Source organism: Colobus angolensis, unplaced genomic scaffold, assembly GCF_000951035.1.
Source record: "Colobus angolensis palliatus isolate OR3802 unplaced genomic scaffold, Cang.pa_1.0 Scaffold37, whole genome shotgun sequence".
NCBI classification, from domain to species: domain Eukaryota; kingdom Metazoa; phylum Chordata; class Mammalia; order Primates; family Cercopithecidae; genus Colobus; species Colobus angolensis.
The window spans coordinates 1,451,237-1,471,138 of NW_012117043.1; the positions used below are offsets into that span (position 1 = coordinate 1,451,237).

At 51.7% G+C, this 19,902-nt stretch overlaps 1 protein-coding gene across 1 annotated transcript in view; it reads left to right on the top strand.

Annotated features, from left to right (window-relative positions):
* MYO19 (myosin XIX) overlaps positions 1–19,902 on the top strand; it is a 51,362-nt gene that overhangs the window by 29,084 nt on the left and 2,376 nt on the right. The window contains exons 8-26 of the mRNA XM_011953642.1: positions 1,713–1,845; positions 2,522–2,591; positions 3,156–3,258; positions 3,976–4,072; positions 4,212–4,288; positions 6,235–6,325; positions 6,772–6,943; positions 8,544–8,617; positions 9,739–9,860; positions 10,151–10,264; positions 10,528–10,704; positions 11,053–11,205; positions 12,256–12,363; positions 13,621–13,691; positions 14,441–14,544; positions 16,381–16,547; positions 16,657–16,786; positions 18,561–18,646; positions 19,157–19,453. Coding sequence (XP_011809032.1) covers positions 1,713–1,845; positions 2,522–2,591; positions 3,156–3,258; positions 3,976–4,072; positions 4,212–4,288; positions 6,235–6,325; positions 6,772–6,943; positions 8,544–8,617; positions 9,739–9,860; positions 10,151–10,264; positions 10,528–10,704; positions 11,053–11,205; positions 12,256–12,363; positions 13,621–13,691; positions 14,441–14,544; positions 16,381–16,547; positions 16,657–16,786; positions 18,561–18,646; positions 19,157–19,453 — 2,346 coding nt within the window. The remainder of the gene's footprint in view (positions 1–1,712; positions 1,846–2,521; positions 2,592–3,155; positions 3,259–3,975; positions 4,073–4,211; positions 4,289–6,234; positions 6,326–6,771; positions 6,944–8,543; positions 8,618–9,738; positions 9,861–10,150; positions 10,265–10,527; positions 10,705–11,052; positions 11,206–12,255; positions 12,364–13,620; positions 13,692–14,440; positions 14,545–16,380; positions 16,548–16,656; positions 16,787–18,560; positions 18,647–19,156; positions 19,454–19,902) is intronic.

A 19,902-nucleotide genomic window follows, 5' to 3' on the forward strand; every position in this document is an offset into this window, starting at 1 on the left:
AAAAAAAAAAAAAATGGTAACTCTCCAGTCAGACTTATAAAAAGAGAAAAAATATGTAAATCAGCTATATCAGGAATGAAAGAGTAGACATCACTACAGATCTTACAGTAATATTTTTAATAACTTTATGTCAAGAAATTACACGATTTAGATGAAATGGAGAAATAGTTTGAAAAACAGAAAATGCTGAAGATCACATAAGAAGAAAAAGAGAATAGCCCCTATTTCTGAAAGAAATTGAAGTCATAGTTAAAAGCCTTCCCACAGAGAAAACTCTTGGCCCTGGTGGCTTCACTTGTGAATTCTACCAAACATTTAAGGAAGAAATGTTACCAGTTCTACATAAATTCTTTCAGAAGATAGAAACATCTCTGATCCCAAAGAAAAATCTAAAGAACCTGCAAAGTAAGTTGCCACCTTACTACAACTAAAAAGTTGTAGAGCATTTAGTGAGGTGATAGGATACAAGGTCAATATGTAAAGATTAAGTGTATTTCTATGTCCTAGCCACAAACAATTAGAAGTTAAAATGAAAGTATACCTCACTTCAGCTGATTAAGAACAAAAGAGTATGAATTTTTTTTTTTTTTTTTTTTTGAGACGGAGTCTCGCCCCATGGCCCAGGCTGGAGTGCAGTGATGTGATCTCGGCTCACTACAGGCTCTGCCTCCCGGGCTCATGCCATTCTCCTGCCTCAGCCTACAGGCACCTGCCACCACGCCCGGCTAATTTTTTTGTATTTTTAGTAGAGACAGGGTTTCACCATGTTAACCAAGATGGTCTCGATCTCCTGACCTCGTGATCCCCCCGCCTCAGCCTCCCAAAGTGCTGGGATTACAGGCGTGAGCCACTGTGCCCGGCCGAGAGTATGAATTTTAAAATTAGAATACTTGGGGCCAGGTGCAGTGGCTCACGCCTGTAATCCCAACACTTTGGGAGGCTGAGGTGGGCGGATTACGAGGTCAGGAGCTCGAGACCAGCCTGGCCAACATGGCGAAACCCCATCTCTACTAAAGATACAATACTTGGGGCCAGGTGCAGTGGCTCACGCCTGTAATCCCAACACTTTGGGAGGCTGAGGTGGGCGGATTACGAGGTCAGGAGCTCGAGACCAGCCTGGCCAACATGGCGAAACCCCATCTCTACTAAAGATACAAAAAATTAGCCAGGTGTGGTGGCGCATACCTATAATCCCAGCTGCTCAGGAGGCTGAGGCAGGAGAATCACTTGAACTCAGGAGGCAGAGGTTACAGTAAGCCGAGATTGTGCCATTGCACTCCAGCCTAGGAGACAGGCCAAGACTCTGTCTCAAAAAAAAAAAAAAAAACTTAGACTGCGTGGGTATAAATTGGAGCCCTGTCATTGAGTAGATGCATGATCTTTAATAAATTTTTAAATTTCTGTGCTTTGGTTTCATCATTTTATAAACAATTGTATAATCACACCTTTGCAGAGTTTGCAAAAAAACATACACAGAAAGCCTCGATAGCTCAGTGTCTGTCACAGAGCTGGGAGAAACAGATGTATACCCCCATTTTACAAACACAGGTAGAGGAAGTGCTTTGCCCGAGGCCAGGGTTGAATTCTGCCTTCACCCATTTTGTCAGCAACACACTGGTGGAGAAGAAAGCTCTGGTGGGCAGTGTTTTCAGGCAGGCTCAGAAGTGGGCAGGAACCTAGATACAGCTCCCACAGGGCTGTTTCTGCCACAGACATGGACGTCTCGCTGCCTAATGAAGTTCTATGCTGTGGTGGCCGCCTCACCCGCATCTTGGGAGACCCACAAGATTGCAGAGAGGATAGAACAGAGGATCCTGAACTCCAACCCTGTCATGGAGGCTTTTGGTGAGCTCGAGCTCCTTTGCACAGTATCTCAGTCCCATTTCCTCTGGGGTTTTCCGCCTTCCGGGAAGAGGGGCAGTGCTTTGAGACCCTCTCTTGGGTGGGGTTGGAGGATGAGTGTATCCTTCACTGCCTCAGATCCCCAGCCTACTCCCTGGTACTCCTTGGCATCATTCTAACAGAGGTGATGTTGTTCAGTCCTCTTCCTCGCTCCAGCCTAGGCACACATAGCAGTCGTACTGGAGAAGACCTGGTGGCTTAGCTCGTCCAAATTCTGTCTTTCTATCCAGTTTCCTCATGGTTCAAAGAAGGGCACTTGTCGTGAGATACAAGGCGATTAGTGTTTGTGTTGGCACTGGAACCCAGATTGCCTTCCTATGTAAAGTCAATAGTGACAGCTGATTGTTTTTGACCTTTCCCTTCAACGAAGACAGTCCCTGACTGCCTAGGCGTACCCATTCCAATTTCTTGCCAGAAGTTCTTCTGACTCCCCTGAATCCCACTTGCTAAAGCGTGAGGGCCCATTTCCTAGTGCTGTCCCCTATGACCTGAAAACCAACAAAGGGGCCTTTAGGTGACTTGAGCACAGGAACATGACCTCCAGAGACCTGCAGCCACTTTGGCTTATGAGGACTCTGCAAACCCAGGGGGGTGAAATAAACATCGGTGTGATCTGTAGGGAATGCATGTACGCTGAGGAATAACAACAGCAGTCGCTTTGGAAAGTTCATCCAGCTCCAGCTGAACAGGTAATAGCTGCTGTTGCCCTGGCTAGTGGGAGGATGGGATTGAGGAGGTTGAAAGTGGCTTTGGTGGTATCTGGCCTGGGCCACCCCTATGGGCAAAAACCCTGCTCCTCCAGGTGATTGCCCTTTACCTCAGGTGTGAGCTCTGAGGGTGATCTTTGTACCTGGAGGACTATAGCTCCTTTCCCTCTAGGGTACCGTGGGGCAGTGCGCTTATTCAGGCCTGGGTTCCTCCTGGCTCCTACTCTTGCTCAGAGACTTCTAGCTAAATTGCCACCTCTTTGGACCATATCCCTGAGCTTGAAGCTGGGACTTCGACTCCTGTCTTGGGGTAGAGCAAAGTGATGTGCAGAGACCTTGGCCCTGCCCACCTGAGCTCGATGCAGGGGAATATTCCAGGACACCCAAGGATATTCTGAGTGGTCCCCACCCCTCAATGCCCATTGGCTAAGTGGAAGAGCTTGGAGGGGAGTTGCCAGGTGGCAGGCAATCTGGCACACCCAAATTGCCAGACATGGCTATGGAGTAAATGGGCAACTAACGAGCTCTGGCCCGTGTGTGCCCCAGGGCTCAGCAGATGACTGGAGCCGCAGTCCAGACCTACCTCCTAGAAAAAACTCGAGTGGCCTGCCAGGCTTCCAGTGAGAGGAACTTCCACATCTTCTATCAGGTTTGTGCAAAGGGGAGCCCACAGTCCCCCAGATGCAGGGCAGGGATGGGTCCGTGTCTTTCAACCCCCCACCCCCCAGAATGCTCCATGCCTAGCTCCTTCACCTAGCTTTTGATGGAGCCACCACTTTCTTCTGCAGACTTTATGTGCAACATTTCTGCCTCACACTGTGCCTTGACTCCCAGCACAGTTGTGGCCTGGGGGCGTGTTTTACCTCTTCAGACCACAAGGTCCTTGAGGCTGGGACTGCATCTCTAGGGTGGAAGCTGTGTCACCCTTATCATTCTAAGGGCTCTCCTATAATGGCATCTGTCTCTAACAGAATAAGGGCTTCCCTAGAGTTATGCCTTTTCCATCAGACTGGGAGTCCTGCAAGGCATGGATAAGATGTCTCCCTTACTCTCAGAATTGGAGCATGCTTAGGTGATAAGTATGCCTCCCGAGTCAAGACAAGGGGCTCCCTGGGCAGGAAGTGTCCTTTCTTCATCAGACTGCAGGTTTCCCCAGAGCAGGGTTCTTTTGCATCAGGTTGGAGACATCCAGGACTATGTTGACAGCATCTTTTGCCCCCATACCTGCCCTGGACTCTCTGCAGGGACCTCTGAGCCTTGTGATGTTGCTACCATCTCTCACTCCTCTCATCCCAGTCCCATGCTTATGCAGGTCTGGGCTTTTCTCAGACCCTCTACCCAGCCTCCCACCTACCATTCTCCACAGATTTGCAAAGGAGCCAGTGAGGACGAGAGACTCCAGTGGCACCTCCCTGAGGGAGCCGCCTTCTCCTGGCTGCCCAACCCAGAGAGGAGCTTAGAAGGTAAGGGGAGCCCCATCCAGCACCTTGCGCTGGCCCAGCATCACCCACCCACTCTCTACGGAGCCTGCCTCCCTCACGTCTTGCTGCTGCTGCTGACCTCTGGCCCTGACAGTGGGCTGTGACTTGGATTCTTTTTCAGAGGATTGTTTTGAGGTGACCAGAGAGGCTATGCTCCATTTGGGCATTGACACCCCTACCCAGAACAACATCTTTAAGGTCAGAAGAAAAGCCGTGCCATTAATGTTTGGGAGAGATGATGGGCAGCCCCTTTCATAGAGCCGTTCCCTGGACTTGGAGTTGGTCTTTCCCTGAGCATCTAGGACTTTGGGCCCCTCTGTGCTACCTCCAAGGAATCAGCCACCTCTCTGTTCTGCTGAGGCTGGAGACCAGGTGGTGGGGTGGCCGGGTAATAAGGAACAGTGATGCGTACACAGTGCTAAGAGTACAGAATGCAGTAAGTGATCCATGGGGGCAGAGAGCAAGGTCCTGGATCATCAGAAGAGAGAACTAGTGCTACCGCTCACTTGTCTAGTACATTAAAACTTACAAGTCATTTTCACACCTCTCTGCTCACTTAGTTTTTTCAACAGTCCTCTGTGTGTGTTTATTTCCCTTTATGCCTGAGAAAACCAGAGAGGTAAAGTGACATGCCCAGGGTCAGATACCACTAAGTGGTGATACAGAGTACCAGACATAGTAATTCCAAATTCCCACTCTCTCTGTCTTCCCCCTACCTGTGCCCCATCGTCCTCTGGTACATGAGACTGACCCAGGTGAGCTGGGCTCCTCTCAGCCACACTAAGGGGGCCTCCCTTCTGTCTTTGCTGACAGAGCTGACTGCTTCCTCTGATCTTTCTCACCCTCTAGAGCAGCAGGAGGGAATAGATAGGATGGGCTGGTAGTCGAGACAGGGATGCTACTGCAGGGAGGTAGCAATGCAGTGGAAAGTGACCCTTACCTGCAGATGGGGGCTGCTCAGACACTGCCAGGTAAGAGCTTCACAGAAGGACAGCACCTGGGGACAAGCCCAGGATAAGTAGACAACACTGGCAGTCGGAGCGGGAGTGCTTTGGGGGTGGCATGACCCTCTGCTACAGCCCTTCTGCCTAGTGGACATGGCAGTCTTCTGGAGCAAGTTGTGGCCGGAAGAGCAGTAGCACATGGAGGAGCCCTGCCTGGGACCATACAGGAATGGTGGGTAGGGTCCCTGTATCAGGTCTGAGGTTGGTTTTTTGTTGTTGTTGTTTTGAGATGGAGTTTCACTCTTGTTGCCCAGGCTGGAGTGCAATGGCACAATCTCAGCTCACTGCAACCTCCTCCTCCCAGGTTCAAGTGATTCTCCTACCTCAGCCTCCAAAGTAGCTGGGATTACAGGCATGTGCCACCACACCCAGCTAATCGTGTGTGCGTGTGTGTGTGTGTGTGTATTTTTAGTAGAGATGGGGGTTCACCATATTGGCCAGGCTGGTCTTAAACTTCTGACTTCAAGTGATCCACCTGCTTCAGCCTCCCAAAGTGCTGGGATTACAAGCATGAGCCACCATGCCCAGCTGGGTCTGAGGGTTTTGAAGTTGCTGGGCGTTGGCGGGGTGAGGGGAGCTTCTGTCTATATCCCTTGGGGGCTTGTCTGTCTGGAACCCTGAGTGCAAAGGCAAAGGGGCACCCATCACACACAGACTGAGGTCACAGTTATTCCAGCAGGCTGGGCTCTCAGAAGCCTGGCAGTGGGAAAGGGCTCAAGGAAGCAGAAACAAGCCTCCAGCAGGCACACAGAAGCAGCCCTGCCCCCAGCCACCAGTCTATTCCTAGAAAGCAGGGGGCAGAGAGGTAGAGGGTGGGCAGGCATGGGGGCCCACGGGCTGCCCCAGGAGACATCTGAAGTCAGCCTGGATTCTCATCCCGCCTTTCCCCTCAGGAAGCATGTGTCCTCAGTCTCATCTCTATCACAGGCAGTGGCATAGCACGTACCTTACAGGTTGTTGAAAAGATGCAATGAGGCAATGCATGTAACTTGTATACAATTGTGCCTGGCAGAGATGGGCACACGGGCCATGATCGGGAGCTGCCCTTCTGCTGTGATTGTACTCAGCAGAACGGCTCTTCCCAGAGTAGGCCCAGCTCACGCCCTCTCCTGCTCCCATCCATCCTTTTCTTCCCCCTAGGTCCTAGCTGGACTGCTGCACCTTGGCAATATCCAGTTTGCTGCCTCCGAGGATGAAGCCCAGCCCTGCCAGCCAATGGATGATGCCAAGTGTGAGGGGCAAGGGTGTGGGATAGGGCAGGCCCTTTCTGGAAGGTCGCCAGCATTGCTGGGGTTGGGTGCAAGTCTGGATGGTAAAAATTGGAATCTGATGCCCTTGCTTAAGCCACCCACTGTAGGGCCTGGCCCTGGATCATTTACTCCTCACCCTGTCTGGTGAGGCAGACAGTATCGTCCCCATCTTAAAGGTGAGAAAATGGGTCAGAGGTTTGTAAAGTGATTTGTCCCGTACGCGGCAGTATGACTGGTACGTGGAAGTGCTGGGTTTGAGTTCTGACTGCCGCTTATGGAGTCCTTTGGTGAGTCACTTCACTGATCAGAACTTAGGTTTCTTCTGTCCAGTTGGGCAAGTCATGATCCCGCTGTGATGACTTCACAGTGCCTCATGAAGAGGACTGGATGGAGAGTGATTTGCCTAAAGAGGATTCGCCCCTCCCAGGCTCTGTCAGGACGGCAGCGTTGCTGCTGGGGCTCCCAGAGGACATGCTGCTGGAGACGGTGCAGATTAGAACCATCAGGGCAGGAAGGCAGCAGCAGGTGTTCCGGAAGCCCTGCCCCCGAACCGAGTGTGACACCCGCAGAGACTGCCTGGCCAAACTGATCTACTCGCGGTGAGCAGTTACTCTGGCCCCTGCCCTCCCAACAGGTGCTCTTCCTGTCCGGGGTTGGGCCAGACAACTTCAGGCAATAGGCACAGGCCCAGGGTGGGGGATAAGACAGACTGGTTCCTCTCCCTGCTCCTCAAACCCCTGGACACAGCAGGGCATGGCTCCCAGGTATTCCCCAAGCAGCACCTGTGGCCTCTTTCTGAGTGGGGAAGTTGCTACATTCCTGACCAGGATTCAGCTCATTTTTAAAGTTCAGGAGCCTGTTTTAGCCTCAGCAAGGTGAAGAAAGCCTCAGCTCTCTGCTGGCAAAGCAGGCCCCAAAGGTGATTTAGAACTTTCGCAGTTCCAGCTTCAGATCCTTGGATGAATGGGCCTCTGTGTCTCTCCCTGTGCCCTTGTACATCACCTGGGAGTTTGATAGATTGTGGTAAAGCCAGAAGCTCATCCCACAGCATGTAACACAGTGGTGGAGGTGGGGTCCTGTCCTTTTCTGGTAGGTTACATGGGTACCTCCACCCTCTGTCCATGTAGTTAAGGATGATTTCTCACTTTGAGTTCTGAGATTCTTCAGCAGGCCTTCTAAGGGCTTCAGGGGCCTATAATCCTCTGAGATGAGCCAAAATGGGTATATGTGTGTGCATATGCACATGAGACCTTGGGCACCTTTCTGAGGAGAGGGTCCCCTGCTTTCATAAATGCCACAAAGACCCAAGAGCCTGAGAAGCTCTGCTGGGGGAACAAGATCATCTGAGTTGAAAATGGCCCAGGGCACCTGGGGCCAGATTAAATCCATTTCAGCAAGAGACTAGTTATCACTGCCTGAAAGCCAATTTCAGGTCACAATTTGAGGTCAAAGACTTTTAAAGCCTTTGCCTACAAGTCACTACAAGATGAGCAGATAAAGTGTGATGAACACAGAGTGAGCTTCTGACCACAGGACGTTTGCACAGCCCCTGTTGCAAAAAGAGCCAGTTTATTTACTGAAGTGAAAAAAGTTGCAGAGCAATTACTTTAAGTAAAATTGTGAGGAAGAAACCCCTGTATATTGTTGTACATGTCAGCATCTTGTGTGGTAGCCTCATCTTCTCTGGCTGGGGCCGGTTCTAGAGTGGAGGATGCCATTGTTGACCTCAGGACTGGGGGCCCACTTGTGCAGAACTGCGTCAGGGGCTATGGCGGGGCCTTGAGCTCTGGGCTCCACAGGTAGAGTTTTGCAGGGGTATTCAATGAACTCAGTTATTTACAAACCACACCCAGGCCCATCTGCCCCTTCCCAAGACACTAACTGGGTCTCGAACCATGTGACTGATGTAGACCCATTCCCTGCCCAGCCTAGGAGTTGAGCTTGTCCTGTGCTCAATCTTCCCAGAAGGACATGCCAGGTTTGTGTGTACCTGGGAACATGCATGCCCATAGCCTTCATCTGTAGTAGGTCAAGACGTGATGGGCTGGAAGCAAGAGGAGAAGATTTGGCCTCTGACCTGTCAGGCTCAGAATACAAGGGCCCTCCAGGTTGTAGCACCCTGACGGGGGGAGCAATTTTACCACCCCTTTGACTCAGCCAGACCCTCTCTCACCAGAGTCCACTCTCTTCCCCCAACAGGCTGTTTGACTGGCTGGTATCAGTGATCAACAGCAGCATCTGTGCAGACACCGACTCATGGACCACTTTCATAGGTAGCAAGGGCTCACTGTGCTGGGAGCACTCCAGAAAAAGAACAATAAAGCTCTGGATGGAGAGGCAGGAGCGCTGGATCCACTGTGTGACTCTGGGCAGCTCCTTTACCTTTTTTGTACCCGTGTCTCCTCTTGCATCTGCCTGCCAGCATAGGGCAGGATGTCTGCTCTCCTGCATCTGAGCAGTCCATAACTCTCCAGACAGGCTCAACAGTGCCTTGTCTGAAAGAGCCCTTTTTCTCTCCAGAGACCCAGTTCTAATTGCAGGAGAGTAGTGGGGGATGGAGGAAAAAGCTGAATTAGAGGGACTTTGGAGGCTGGCATAGTGGCTCACATCTGTAATCCCAACATTTTGGGAGGCCAAAGCAGGAGGATCACTGGAGGCCAGAAGTTGGAGACCAGCCTGGGCAATATAGCAAGACCCCATCTCAGAAAAGTTAGCCAGGCATGGTGCTACATGCCTGTAGTCCCAGCTACTCGGGAGACCGAGGTGGGAGGATCACTTTAGCCTAAGAGTTTAAGGCTTCTGTGAGCTGTGATGACACCACTGCACTCCAGCCTGGGCAACAGAGCAAGACCCTATCTCAGGGGAAAAAAAAAAGAAGGGACTTGGAGGACATGACTGAGGGAGGTCAACACGGTTATAACTCTAGGTGAGACAGTCAGTTATAGGAGGAAATAAAGCTTAAAGGTACCAGTGCAGTTTGCTCATGGAATGGTGGAATTCTAGGCACCAAATTGGCTGGTGAGACCAGTGCCTTCCAAACTAGATTTAACACAAAATGTTGCCTGGAACCTGGTTTCCTCACAGGAGGTGCCTATCAGAACCAGAGAATTCAGACTCAAAAATGGGCCCAATGCTCTGGGCTGTCTTCACACTTCATTTGGGTTTCCTGCCTGCTCTGAGTTCTATAGGGGAATGGGGTGGAGATGGGAGCCACCTTGGGTAGAGCGTGGGGAAGGTATGTTCTGCCCATCACGGGTGTCATGCTCACTCAGCCTCATGCCCAGGCTGCCAAGTATAAGGCATTGGCAGGGGCCCAGGTATCCTGGGTTCCTTGATCCCGTATCCCCCATCTGCTCCTTGCAGTAGCCCCATGGGTTCTCTGCCATCCTCCCAGGCCTGCTGGATGTGTATGGATTTGAGTCATTTCCTGACAACAGTCTGGAACAGTTGTGCATCAACTACGCCAATGAGAAGCTGCAGCAGCACTTTGTGGCTCACTACCTAAGGGCCCAGCAGGTGAGGGATGGGGTGAGCAGGGGGCAGGTCCTTATTTTGGATCCTCAATCCCTTCCTGACCTTCCAGCCCCAGTCCAGGTTCTGATTAGAAGCCTTTTGTTTCTCCTTATTTTATTTTTAACTGATAAATAATAATTGCACATATGGAGTACAACGTAATGTTTTGATATACTTTTGTTTATTTGATGCTGTTCTGGAATATGCTGTGGTACCGAGGCCAGCCGTGGGTGGCTCGTCAGGACATCAGACCACAGCTGCCTTCTCCCACCCCATCCCACCTTGTTCTTTAGGAGGAATATGCAGTTGAGGGCCTGGAGTGGTCATTCGTCAAGTACCAGGACAACCAGGCCTGTTTGGATCTCATTGAGGGGAGCCCCATCAGCATCTGCTCCCTCATAAATGAGGTGGGGAGGTCAGCTAATGAGCCAAGCACCAGAGTTGGCCTTTGGGTTTTCTGAAGCCTTCGTGATTATCCTGTTTCCTCTCTGTGCCTCTCTTCTCCCAGTTTGCCAAATAGATCTGCTAACTGCTATATATTTCCTCCCTGTTAGGGACACTATAATGCCTGTGTGATGTCTACTGTCATGGGGGCCACAGGGTGGGGACAGTGAGGGTTGTGGTAAGACACTGTCGTTTTGGTGGCTGACCCCCTGTTCCCATCCCACAGGAATGCCGCCTCAATCGACCAAGCAGCGCAGCCCAGCTCCAGACACGCATTGAGACTGCCCTGGCAGGTAGCCCCTGCCTGGGCCACAATAAGCTCAGCCGGGAGCCCAGCTTCATTGTGGTGCATTATGCGGGGCCTGTGCGGTACCACACAGCAGGCCTGGTGGAGAAAAACAAGGTACGGGCTGGGCCGTGCCCTGTGGGGCCTGCGAGATGCTGGGTCTTTGCTATGCAGACGTAGTAGTTTCCCGTCGTGAGTCCTTTCTCTCCTGAACCTCCTCCCAGAATCCAGAATCACCATCTTGGGCCCACCTGCCTGAGGTCTCCACTAATCAAGCATGACCTGCCTGGAGATCACCCTTGTTAGACTGGGTCTCCAGGTCTCTGGTCGTCCTGGGGACCTTCTCTTGGACTTGGGCCCTGTCCTACCTGGAAGCCCTGTCATCTGCGGCTTGGGTGGGCAGTGGATGGCTCTGGGCAGAAGCTCCACCTGTCCTCACCTGCTGCTCTTGCCATTTCTCAACAGAACCCTGTCCCACCTGAGCTGACCAGTCTCCTGCAACAATCCCAGGACCCCCTGCTCATGGGGCTGTTTCCTACTAACCCCAAAGAGAAGACCCAGGAGGAACCCTCTGGCCAGAGCAGGGCCCCTGTGTTGACCGTGGTATCCAAGTTCAAGGTGGGTCTAATGTGCTGATGGGAGGTGCTTGCTTCACTCTGCAGTCTCACGAATATTTATTGAGCACCTGCCAGGATCGGTGCTGTTTGCTGGGGAGCAGTGGCAAGTCAAGTAGATGTGGTTCCAGTCCCCTGGAGTTTATACTTCAGTGTGGAAGACAGAAACAGTAGACAAATAGGCTATCAGGTATATGATGGGAAGCCTAGGGGCCTACGGGGGCACTATGCAGCCTCTCACCCTCTGCCAGTGGGGTGCTCATGGGCAGAGGATCAGCTACATGAGCTTCTTTGACCTGGCTCATCCCCAGCTATCTAGCTTCCTGCTCTAACCCTACCCTCGCTCACTTCTCTCACATTGTCTGCTTCCTACCACTCCTCAGCCCTTGCATGTACCACCCCACCTTCCTGGGATACTCTTGACCACTGCCCCATCAGTTCCACCTCACTCCCATCCTCCATGCTCCTTTTCCTAGTTTAGTCCTTCTCATCCTTCAGACTTTAGCTCTATCACCACCTCCTTGAGGAGGCACACAGAAAACCAGGTTTGATTAGCACCTTCCTACCCAGCCTCAGACACACCCCCAAGGGTGTTCATCCAACATGTGTGGCCCATTGGACTGAGCTCTGACATGGCAGCAGGCAGCCTGTGGCACAGCCTGCAGCACACAGGATGGCTGAATGATAACAGTTGTTGCTGAATGAATGGCAGGGAGTTTTGAGATCGTTCTTTCCTAAGAAGATTGCTCTGGGGAGAAGCGGGGCAGGGAAGGAGGAGGAGATTGGATTCAGGGAGACCGGTCAGGGAGGGTCACAGGTTTAGAAGGGTCCCTGAAGACAGAGGTGAGGAGCATGGGAAGTCAGGAGAGGAATGTGCTCTGAGCCGGCTCATTGAGAGCCTGCAACAGTCATCCCTGCGCAGGAGATTCCTGGTCTCAGGATCCTGGAAGTTCCAGGCCCGCTGGAGGCATTTGATGTAGTTACTAACCAGAGCCCAGCTGATGGCCCTGGGCAGCCCCTCTCCCTGCCTAACCCCATGGTCTCTCATCTGCAGGCCTCACTGGAGCAGCTTCTGCAGGTCCTACACAGCACCACGCCCCACTACATTCGCTGCATCAAGCCCAACAGCCAGGGCCAGGCACAGACCTTCCTCCAAGAGGAGGTAATTAACACCGGGCCAAAGCTGCTTTGCACCAAGCCCCATCTGGCCAAGGCCCTGGAGAGATGAAGGGCAGGACATCTGCTCCAAATGGAGTGAACAAAGGTGGTCTCTCCAACCAGGCCTGACATGAGAGAGGACCCATCCCCTTGCTGTGGCAGGGCAAGCATGTATGGTTGTGTAGTCTGTGCATGGTAGCCTAGCCAGGAGGCAAGTTCCAGTGCATCTTGTTCTTTGAGCCTTGTACCCTGATGAGAGACTGAAGCTGTGCAGAGGAATGAGTGTCTCTTGTGATAAGCTGAAAGTCTGCATCACCATACAGTCCCCATACAGTGCAGCTGTTTCTCACTGGAGGTATCGTTTTTTTCTTTTTCTTTTTGTTTTTTTTTTTTTTTGAGACCGAGCCTCACTCTGTCACCTAGGCTGGAGTGCAGTGGTACAATCTCAGCTCACTGCAACTTCCACCTCCCGAGTTCAAGTGATTCTCCTGCCTCAGTCTCCCAAATAGCTGGGATTACAGGTACACACCACCACACCCAACTAAATTTTGTGTTTTTAGTAGAGATGGGGTTTCGCCATGTTAGCCAGGCTGGTCTCGAACTCCTGACCTCAGGTCATCTGCCCGCCTCAGCCTCCCAGAGTGCTAGGATTACAGGCGTGAGCCACTGCACTCAGCCGGTATCATTTTTTTCTGATCTAACAAAAGCATTCTAGCCAGCAACTGCCCTTTTCTTGGGGTTCCAGGTTCTGAGGGATATGGATAAGGATAAGGGGTGAATGCTGGGCACTGCTGAAGGTGTGGCCTGGTAGATGTGGCCTTTGGGTTTGTAGCCAGGACAACTTAGCTCTGTGGTAAAGACCTGGGTTCAGGTCACAGAAGAATCTTTATAGTATAATCTTCCCTGCCTCTCAGCTGTGAACCACCCTCTAATGCCTGCAAACAATGAAAACAATCCAAACTGGAAATTTGCCTGGGCTGGGCTGTGTGGTAGTGAGACTACACTGAGGGCAGGGTGAGACAGAGCCAGGACAACACTTGCTTCAGTTGTATCAGAAGCCACACATTGGATGAGGGGAACTTGGGACCACCGGGACCCTTTCTTGCAGGGAGATTTGTTTTCAAGGTCCCTCGATTAGCCAAGCCTTGGGAGAGCCTGCAGCTCGGCACTGGCCAGGGCCTAAGAAGGGCTAAGAGGAATGGCATTTCTGGCCTGCTGGCCCCGTGCTGCAGGTGCCTACCCTGTCTCCCCACCCTTGCAGGTCCTGAGCCAGCTGGAGGCCTGTGGCCTCGTGGAGACCATCCATATCAGTGCTGCTGGCTTCCCCATCCGGTGAGTGGGCTTGATCACGGCACAGTGCAGGGCCAGTGCAGAGTGGCGCTCGGGACTCTCATGGGGCAGGAGCCTGCACAACCCAAAGTGAGATGTGGAGATGAAGAGAAAGAGGCTGGTCTGTAGAAGTCAACTGGGAACTAGGGAGCAGCATCCATTTGTTTATCCATTCACTTATTGTGCACTATTTTGTACCCGCTGATGACTGTGACGAAAGCCACATTGGTACAATGTTGGGGACAGAAGCCAGACTCAGGAGGGCTGACAAGCAATTGGGAGGAGGAAGTGCAGATATCAGGTACCATCAGCTGTTTGAGAAGTGTTGCCTTGATGGGAAGCAGGGAGATCTGGGGGAAGCAGAGGAGACTGGGGTCGGAGAGGTCAGAGGGGAGATGTGGCCAAGCATGTCTGCATCATAGCAGTGGTCCAGTTGTTTGGGGAGAGGCCTGTCAGCCCCTTTGGAGGGAGGCAGCCCACAGATCCCCTACTAACACAAGAGATGCTTTGTGTTGGTAGACCAAGGCAGCAGGGAGAACAGACCCATTTTAAATGGTCTTTATGGGCTTCCGACCAAGTGATCCTAGAAATCGCTCCAAAACCACATTCACATTCAGCGGGGATACTCAGGGAGGGCAGCACCGTGCTGTGTTGTTGAGCAGATTAAATAGAATAACTTCCGTTTAGCCCTGAGCCATGTACCTGGCTCACAGATGAAGTAATTCTCTCCTTCTGCCTGCTTTGGCTTCCAGGATCTCTCACCAAAACTTTGTAGAACGATACAAATTACTGAGAAGGCTTCGTCCTCACACATCCTCTGGCCCCCACAGCCCATATCCTGCCAAAGGGCTCCCTGGTGAGTGGGACCCATGTGTTAGTCATTTGTGCAACCACAGTTTACTGAGCATCTACCCTGTGCCCTATCTCAGGGCTAGGGGCTGGGGCTTACTGGTGAATAAAACACAGCACTGGTTTTGGTTCAGTGGGGGAAACAGATTCAAAAAAGACAAATAGTATGGAAAGTGGAAAGGCAGAGCTATGAGCAGGATGCTTTGGGTGGTGCTGGGGAGTTGTGAATTGGGGAAGGCTTCCTGGAGGAGGTAGTATCTGAGAATAAATTGGATTAGCCAGGTGATGGGTGGTCCACATGACAGATGTAATCTGAACAAAAGCCCGGAGGCTTGGGGCAGCAGTCTGGGTATGAGGAATTCTGCCCGATCTGTGTTGCTGGTTCATTGAGGCAGAGAACTGGGGCAGGTGAGGCTGGAGTGGCAGGTAGGGCTCCATCAAGGAATCTGGACTTTATTCTCTGGGCACATGAGCAGGCACTGCAGGGGAGGGAGCAAATGACTCTCTCAGCCTCACACTTTCTGGAGCCCACTCTGGGGGTGCCATGGGGGGCCGTGGGAGTGAGGCTGCAAAGTTGCCCCAGTAGAGAGAAACAAGAAATGTGGGCACAGTCGGGAAATGTTTGTTCGAAGAAACTGGTCAGTCTTGGTAGGGGCTTGACTAGATGTAGAGGGAGAGGAAAAGAGTAAATTAGCCTGGGCAGTAGGGAAAAGCAAGAGGAAGAGAGGTTCAGGGAGGCTCAAGAGGCTGGGCGTGGGTGACTTGTCCAATGCAGAAGTCTGCAAGGCACTTGGGCAGGCTTTAGTCTCGAGGGAAAGATCTGGAGGCCCTCATATGGGGGTTGTTAGCATGCAGATAAAACTGAGGCTGTGGGAGCCACGGGACCCAGACACAGGCAGAGGGAGAACAGGCCAAGGACAGGCTGCCGGGGGGTCCCACCTCGGCAGGACCCCAGCCCAGCACCACTGCCCCTCCCACCCAGCCTTACCCCGGGCCCCTCACAGCCACTGGGGCAATCCTGCTTTGTTTCCTCCCCTCCTGGGCAGTTTTCACTTTCCTTTCACCCTTTCTCCTTTCTTCTCCCTCTCCATGCTGTCCTGTTCCATGTCTCTTGCCCAAAGTCCTTCTGGCCCCTGGTTGATTTTGCTGCTGTTTCTCATCTGTGGTGTCTCCTTTGGCAGCCTCTGTCTCCAGAGAGGCACTGGGCAGCTAAGGTGGTCAGAGTCCTCAGGTAAATCCTCCCTCTCCAGGAGTAAGCCCTGCGAGCTGTGGGAGGGCAGGCAGTGGGACGCGGGTCCTTTGCAGGGCTGGGATTTTTTTAAATTTATTTTCTAATTTATTCTTGTTATTTGCAATAGAAGATTCCCAAACTAAGGGCTGGGATTGCATCTCCCTTTTCCCATACATGGTGGGGAGTGAGGGGTTGGGGCTGAGGGAGTGGCCTAGCTGCCCTGTTTGGCCCTCAGGATGTGCATTTGTGGCCTTGGAAACAAATGCTGGCTGAGCAGCCTGGGAATCCAAGCTTGGAAGGAGTCACCCTTCCAGGTGTCAGGTACCCTTTGCCAGCCTGCCCAAAGGGACTCACAGCAGGAGAGGTTGTAGGACACCCCAGGACACACAGGCACAAGTGGGTCTTCCAAGGCTCCACGGAACAGCCAGTGCCCTGAGGGACAATAGAGGGACTGTTGGTGGCTTCCTCCAAAAGAACGAGGAAAAAATGGCTAGAGCCAAGAACAGCAGGAAAGAGACCTGTAGAATGCTAGGGAGGCCAAAGCCAGTTTCTTCAGGCCACAGAGGCATGCAGAGACGACCATGCACTGATAGGGCCATCTCCCCCCCCCAGAATGGTGTCCACACAGCGAGGAAGCCACGCTTGAACCTCTCATCCAGGACATTCTCCACATTCTGCCGGTCCTAACTCAGGCAGCAGCCACACCTGGTGACTCGGCTGAGGCCATGCCAGCCCCCATGCACTGTGGCAGGACCAAGGTGTTCATTACTGATTCCATGGTGAGCTGGTTTGGGCATGAGGAGGTTACAGAGGCCAGCTGTGTGCTCTCCTCAGCAGGATGGGGCAGGGGGAGAAGAGGCTGCCCTCAGTGGATGCCTTTTCTCCCAGCTGGAGCTTCTGGAATGCGGGCGTGCCCAGGTGCTGGAGCAGTGTACCCGCTGCATCCAGGGTAGCTGGAGGCGACACCGGCACCGAGAGCAGGAGCGGCAGCGGCGGGCCGCCATGCTCATCCAGGCAGGTAGGTGGGCAGGTCACCTGTCAGCACTGCACACAGACTCCACACGATGTTGGTTTCCTTTGAAACATGGCTCGTCGAGTCCCCATCTCCTGAAGCTGTGTCCCAGCCTGAAGAGATGGATGGCACGTCCCTGTGGTGTGCTGGGATTCAGATTCCCTATCCCTCTCACCCATAATGTCTCTCCAGTTCAATGGAAACCAAGTCACTCCATAAACAAAGGTACTCTGTCAGAAGTGGAGGCTAAACGTCTTTAATTCCTCTTTCTCAGACCCTGACAGCTGTTTAGGCCAACTTTTTTTTTCCTTTATGACAACTCAAACCATTACCTGCTGGGCTCTAGGGCTGGAATGAATTTAAGGAAAAGGTAAAAACCAAAAGCAGTTCATCAAATGAAAAGATGTATTAACCACCATGTTCATAGTGGTCTTATTTTGAAAAGGAAAAGTTTTAGAAAGAACCCAAATATCTAACAGTGGTGACGTCATAGCCAAATGAGGGACCGGACTGTCCCTATGATGCAGCTAAGTGTTTTTGAAGACTATTATAAATTTAATGGAGAACCACTTCCAAAATGATATTCATACCTAGATGCCAAACTACATATTTAGGGTGATGCCATCCTTGTAAGGTGTGTTTCTGTGTGTGTAGGCATTAAAAAATTGTATAAGGAAGCTGGGCACAATAATTCGCTCTTGTAATCCCAGCACTTTGGGAGGCTGAGGTGGGAGTATCACTTGAGCCCAGGAATTTGAGACCAGCCTGGGCAACATGGGGAGGCCCCATCGCTACAAAAAAAAAAATGGCTGGACGTGGAGGCTCACACCTGTAATCCCAGCACTTCGGCAGGCCAAGGCAGGCAGATCATTTGAGGTCAGGAGTTCGAGACCAGCCTGGCCAACATGGCAAAACCCTGTATCTACTAAAAACACAAAAATTAGCCAAGTGTGGTAGTACGCACCTGTAATCCTAGCTACTCAGGAGGCTGAGGCAGGAGAATCACCTCACCCCAGGAGGCAGAGGTTGCAGTGAGCCAAGATTACACCATTGCACTCCAGCCTGGGTGACAGAGCAAGACTCTGTTTCAAAAAAAATAAAATAACAATTAACCGTGCCTGGTGGCACGTGCCCTGGTCCCAGTTACTCCAGAGGCTGAGGCAAGAGGATCGCTTGAGCCTGGAAGATTGAAGCTACAGCCTTACTGAGACTACAACAAGCTGTTCATGCCATTGCACTCCAGCCTGGGCAAGACCCTGTCTCAAAAAAAAAAAGAAAAAACAAAAAGAATATGCTGAAATTGTAGAGAAGAGAATAAAAATTACCACCATCTATTAATTGTATCAGTGTTTGGGTATATGGTGATGTGAGATCAGGGATGCATAAAGCAACCAAATTCAACTGAGGAGTTAAAAAAAAAAAGCCAATTTTTAAAGGCACAGACAGTCCAGACCCCTCCCATTCCCCGGGTGCTGACCTGGACCAAGCCTGAGATGGGAAGTGACTGCTGGGCCCTCAGCCAGTCCAGGCTCCCCAGTGCCCCTTCACTGTATTGTGTAGGTGTAGCCAAGTGTGTGGGCAGTGTAAGGAATGTTTAAAAGCCAATTTTGCCTTATGTATTGACTTCAGAATGTTATCTGTAGCACAAGGTAGTCATTTATTGAAAAAAAAAAATGCATATTTGAAAGTTTGACAGCAACTGTGGTGCTGCTGCAGCCAGGTCACTGACAGCTCTAACAGCTCCTTTATTATCTCTCCTGTTTCTGGGCGAACCTCTTAGCCATTCGTTCCTGGTTAACTCGGAAACACATCCAGAGGCTACATGCAGCTGCCACAGTCATCAAGCATGCGTGGCAGAAGTGGAGAGTAAGTAAGACCCAAGAAGTCGGGGTGGGCAGTGGATCAGTTTTGGGGATCAGATGGACCCGAGTGGGAATGCTGGCCCTGCCACTGTAATGCAGGTGGCCTTGGGCAAGTTGTTCACATGTGAGCCTCATATTCCTCATGTATGCGGTGGGCACAGTAACTCCTACCCTGCAGGGTGGTTTTGAAGGTCAAGAGTGGTGTAAGCAACTCTGGGAATATACCAAACTCTGGGATGTACACTTTAGAAGACTGGGTTTTATGGCATATCAGTTACATCTCAATGGGCTGTTTTTTTGTTTTCAAGTAGCATATGTAAGGCCTAAGCAGTTGCCTGGGGTGTATAGACTTGTGCCATATGGAACCAGTTTGGTTCAGGGCAGCCAGCTGTTCACAACCAGGTGCCTTCAGTTCACCTTGTTAACATGATTTGTTAAAGATAGTTTTGATTTCCATTTTCTGCGAAGAGGGCTAGAACAATCTAAAGCTATAAAGGGATGTTTGCTTTTTAAGATCAGAATGGCCTACCTTGCTGCTAAAGAACTGGATGGTGTGGAAGAAAAACACTTCTCTCAAGCTCCCTGTTCCTTGAGCACCTCGCCGCTGCAGACCAGGTTCCTGGAGGGAATAATCCGCCTCTGGCCCCTGGGACTGGTCCTGGCCAATACAGCAATGGGTGTAGGCAGCTTTCAGAGGAAATTAGTGGTCTGGGCCTGCCTCCAGCTCCCCAGGAGCAGCCCCAGTAGCTACACTGTCCAGACAGCACAAGAAGACCAGGCTGGTGTCACATCCATCCGAGCACTGCCTCAGGTACGTTGTATGTGATGGCCATGACAGCTTTGATCCTGAGAACAGCAGGAGCAAAGCCTACAAGTTCACAGTGGGAGTGGGACTGAGGCTGGGACAAGATCCGTCCCTGGACAGGCATGGTGGCTCACGCCTATGATCCCAGCACTTTGGGAGGCCGAGACGGGCGGATCACAAGGTCAGGAGATTGAGACCATCCTGGCTAATATGGTGAAACCCCGTCTCTACTAAAAAATACAAAAAACCTAGCTGGGCGAGGTGGCGGGCACCTGTAGTCCCAGCTACTTGGGAGGCTGAGGAAGGAGAATGGCGTAAACCCGGGAGGCGGAGCTTGCAGTGAGCTGAGATCCGGCTATAGTGAGCACCACTGCACTCCAGCCTGGGCGACAGAGTGAGACTCTGTCTTGGGGAAAAAAAAAAAAAAAAACATCCCTCCCTAACCCTACTGGGTA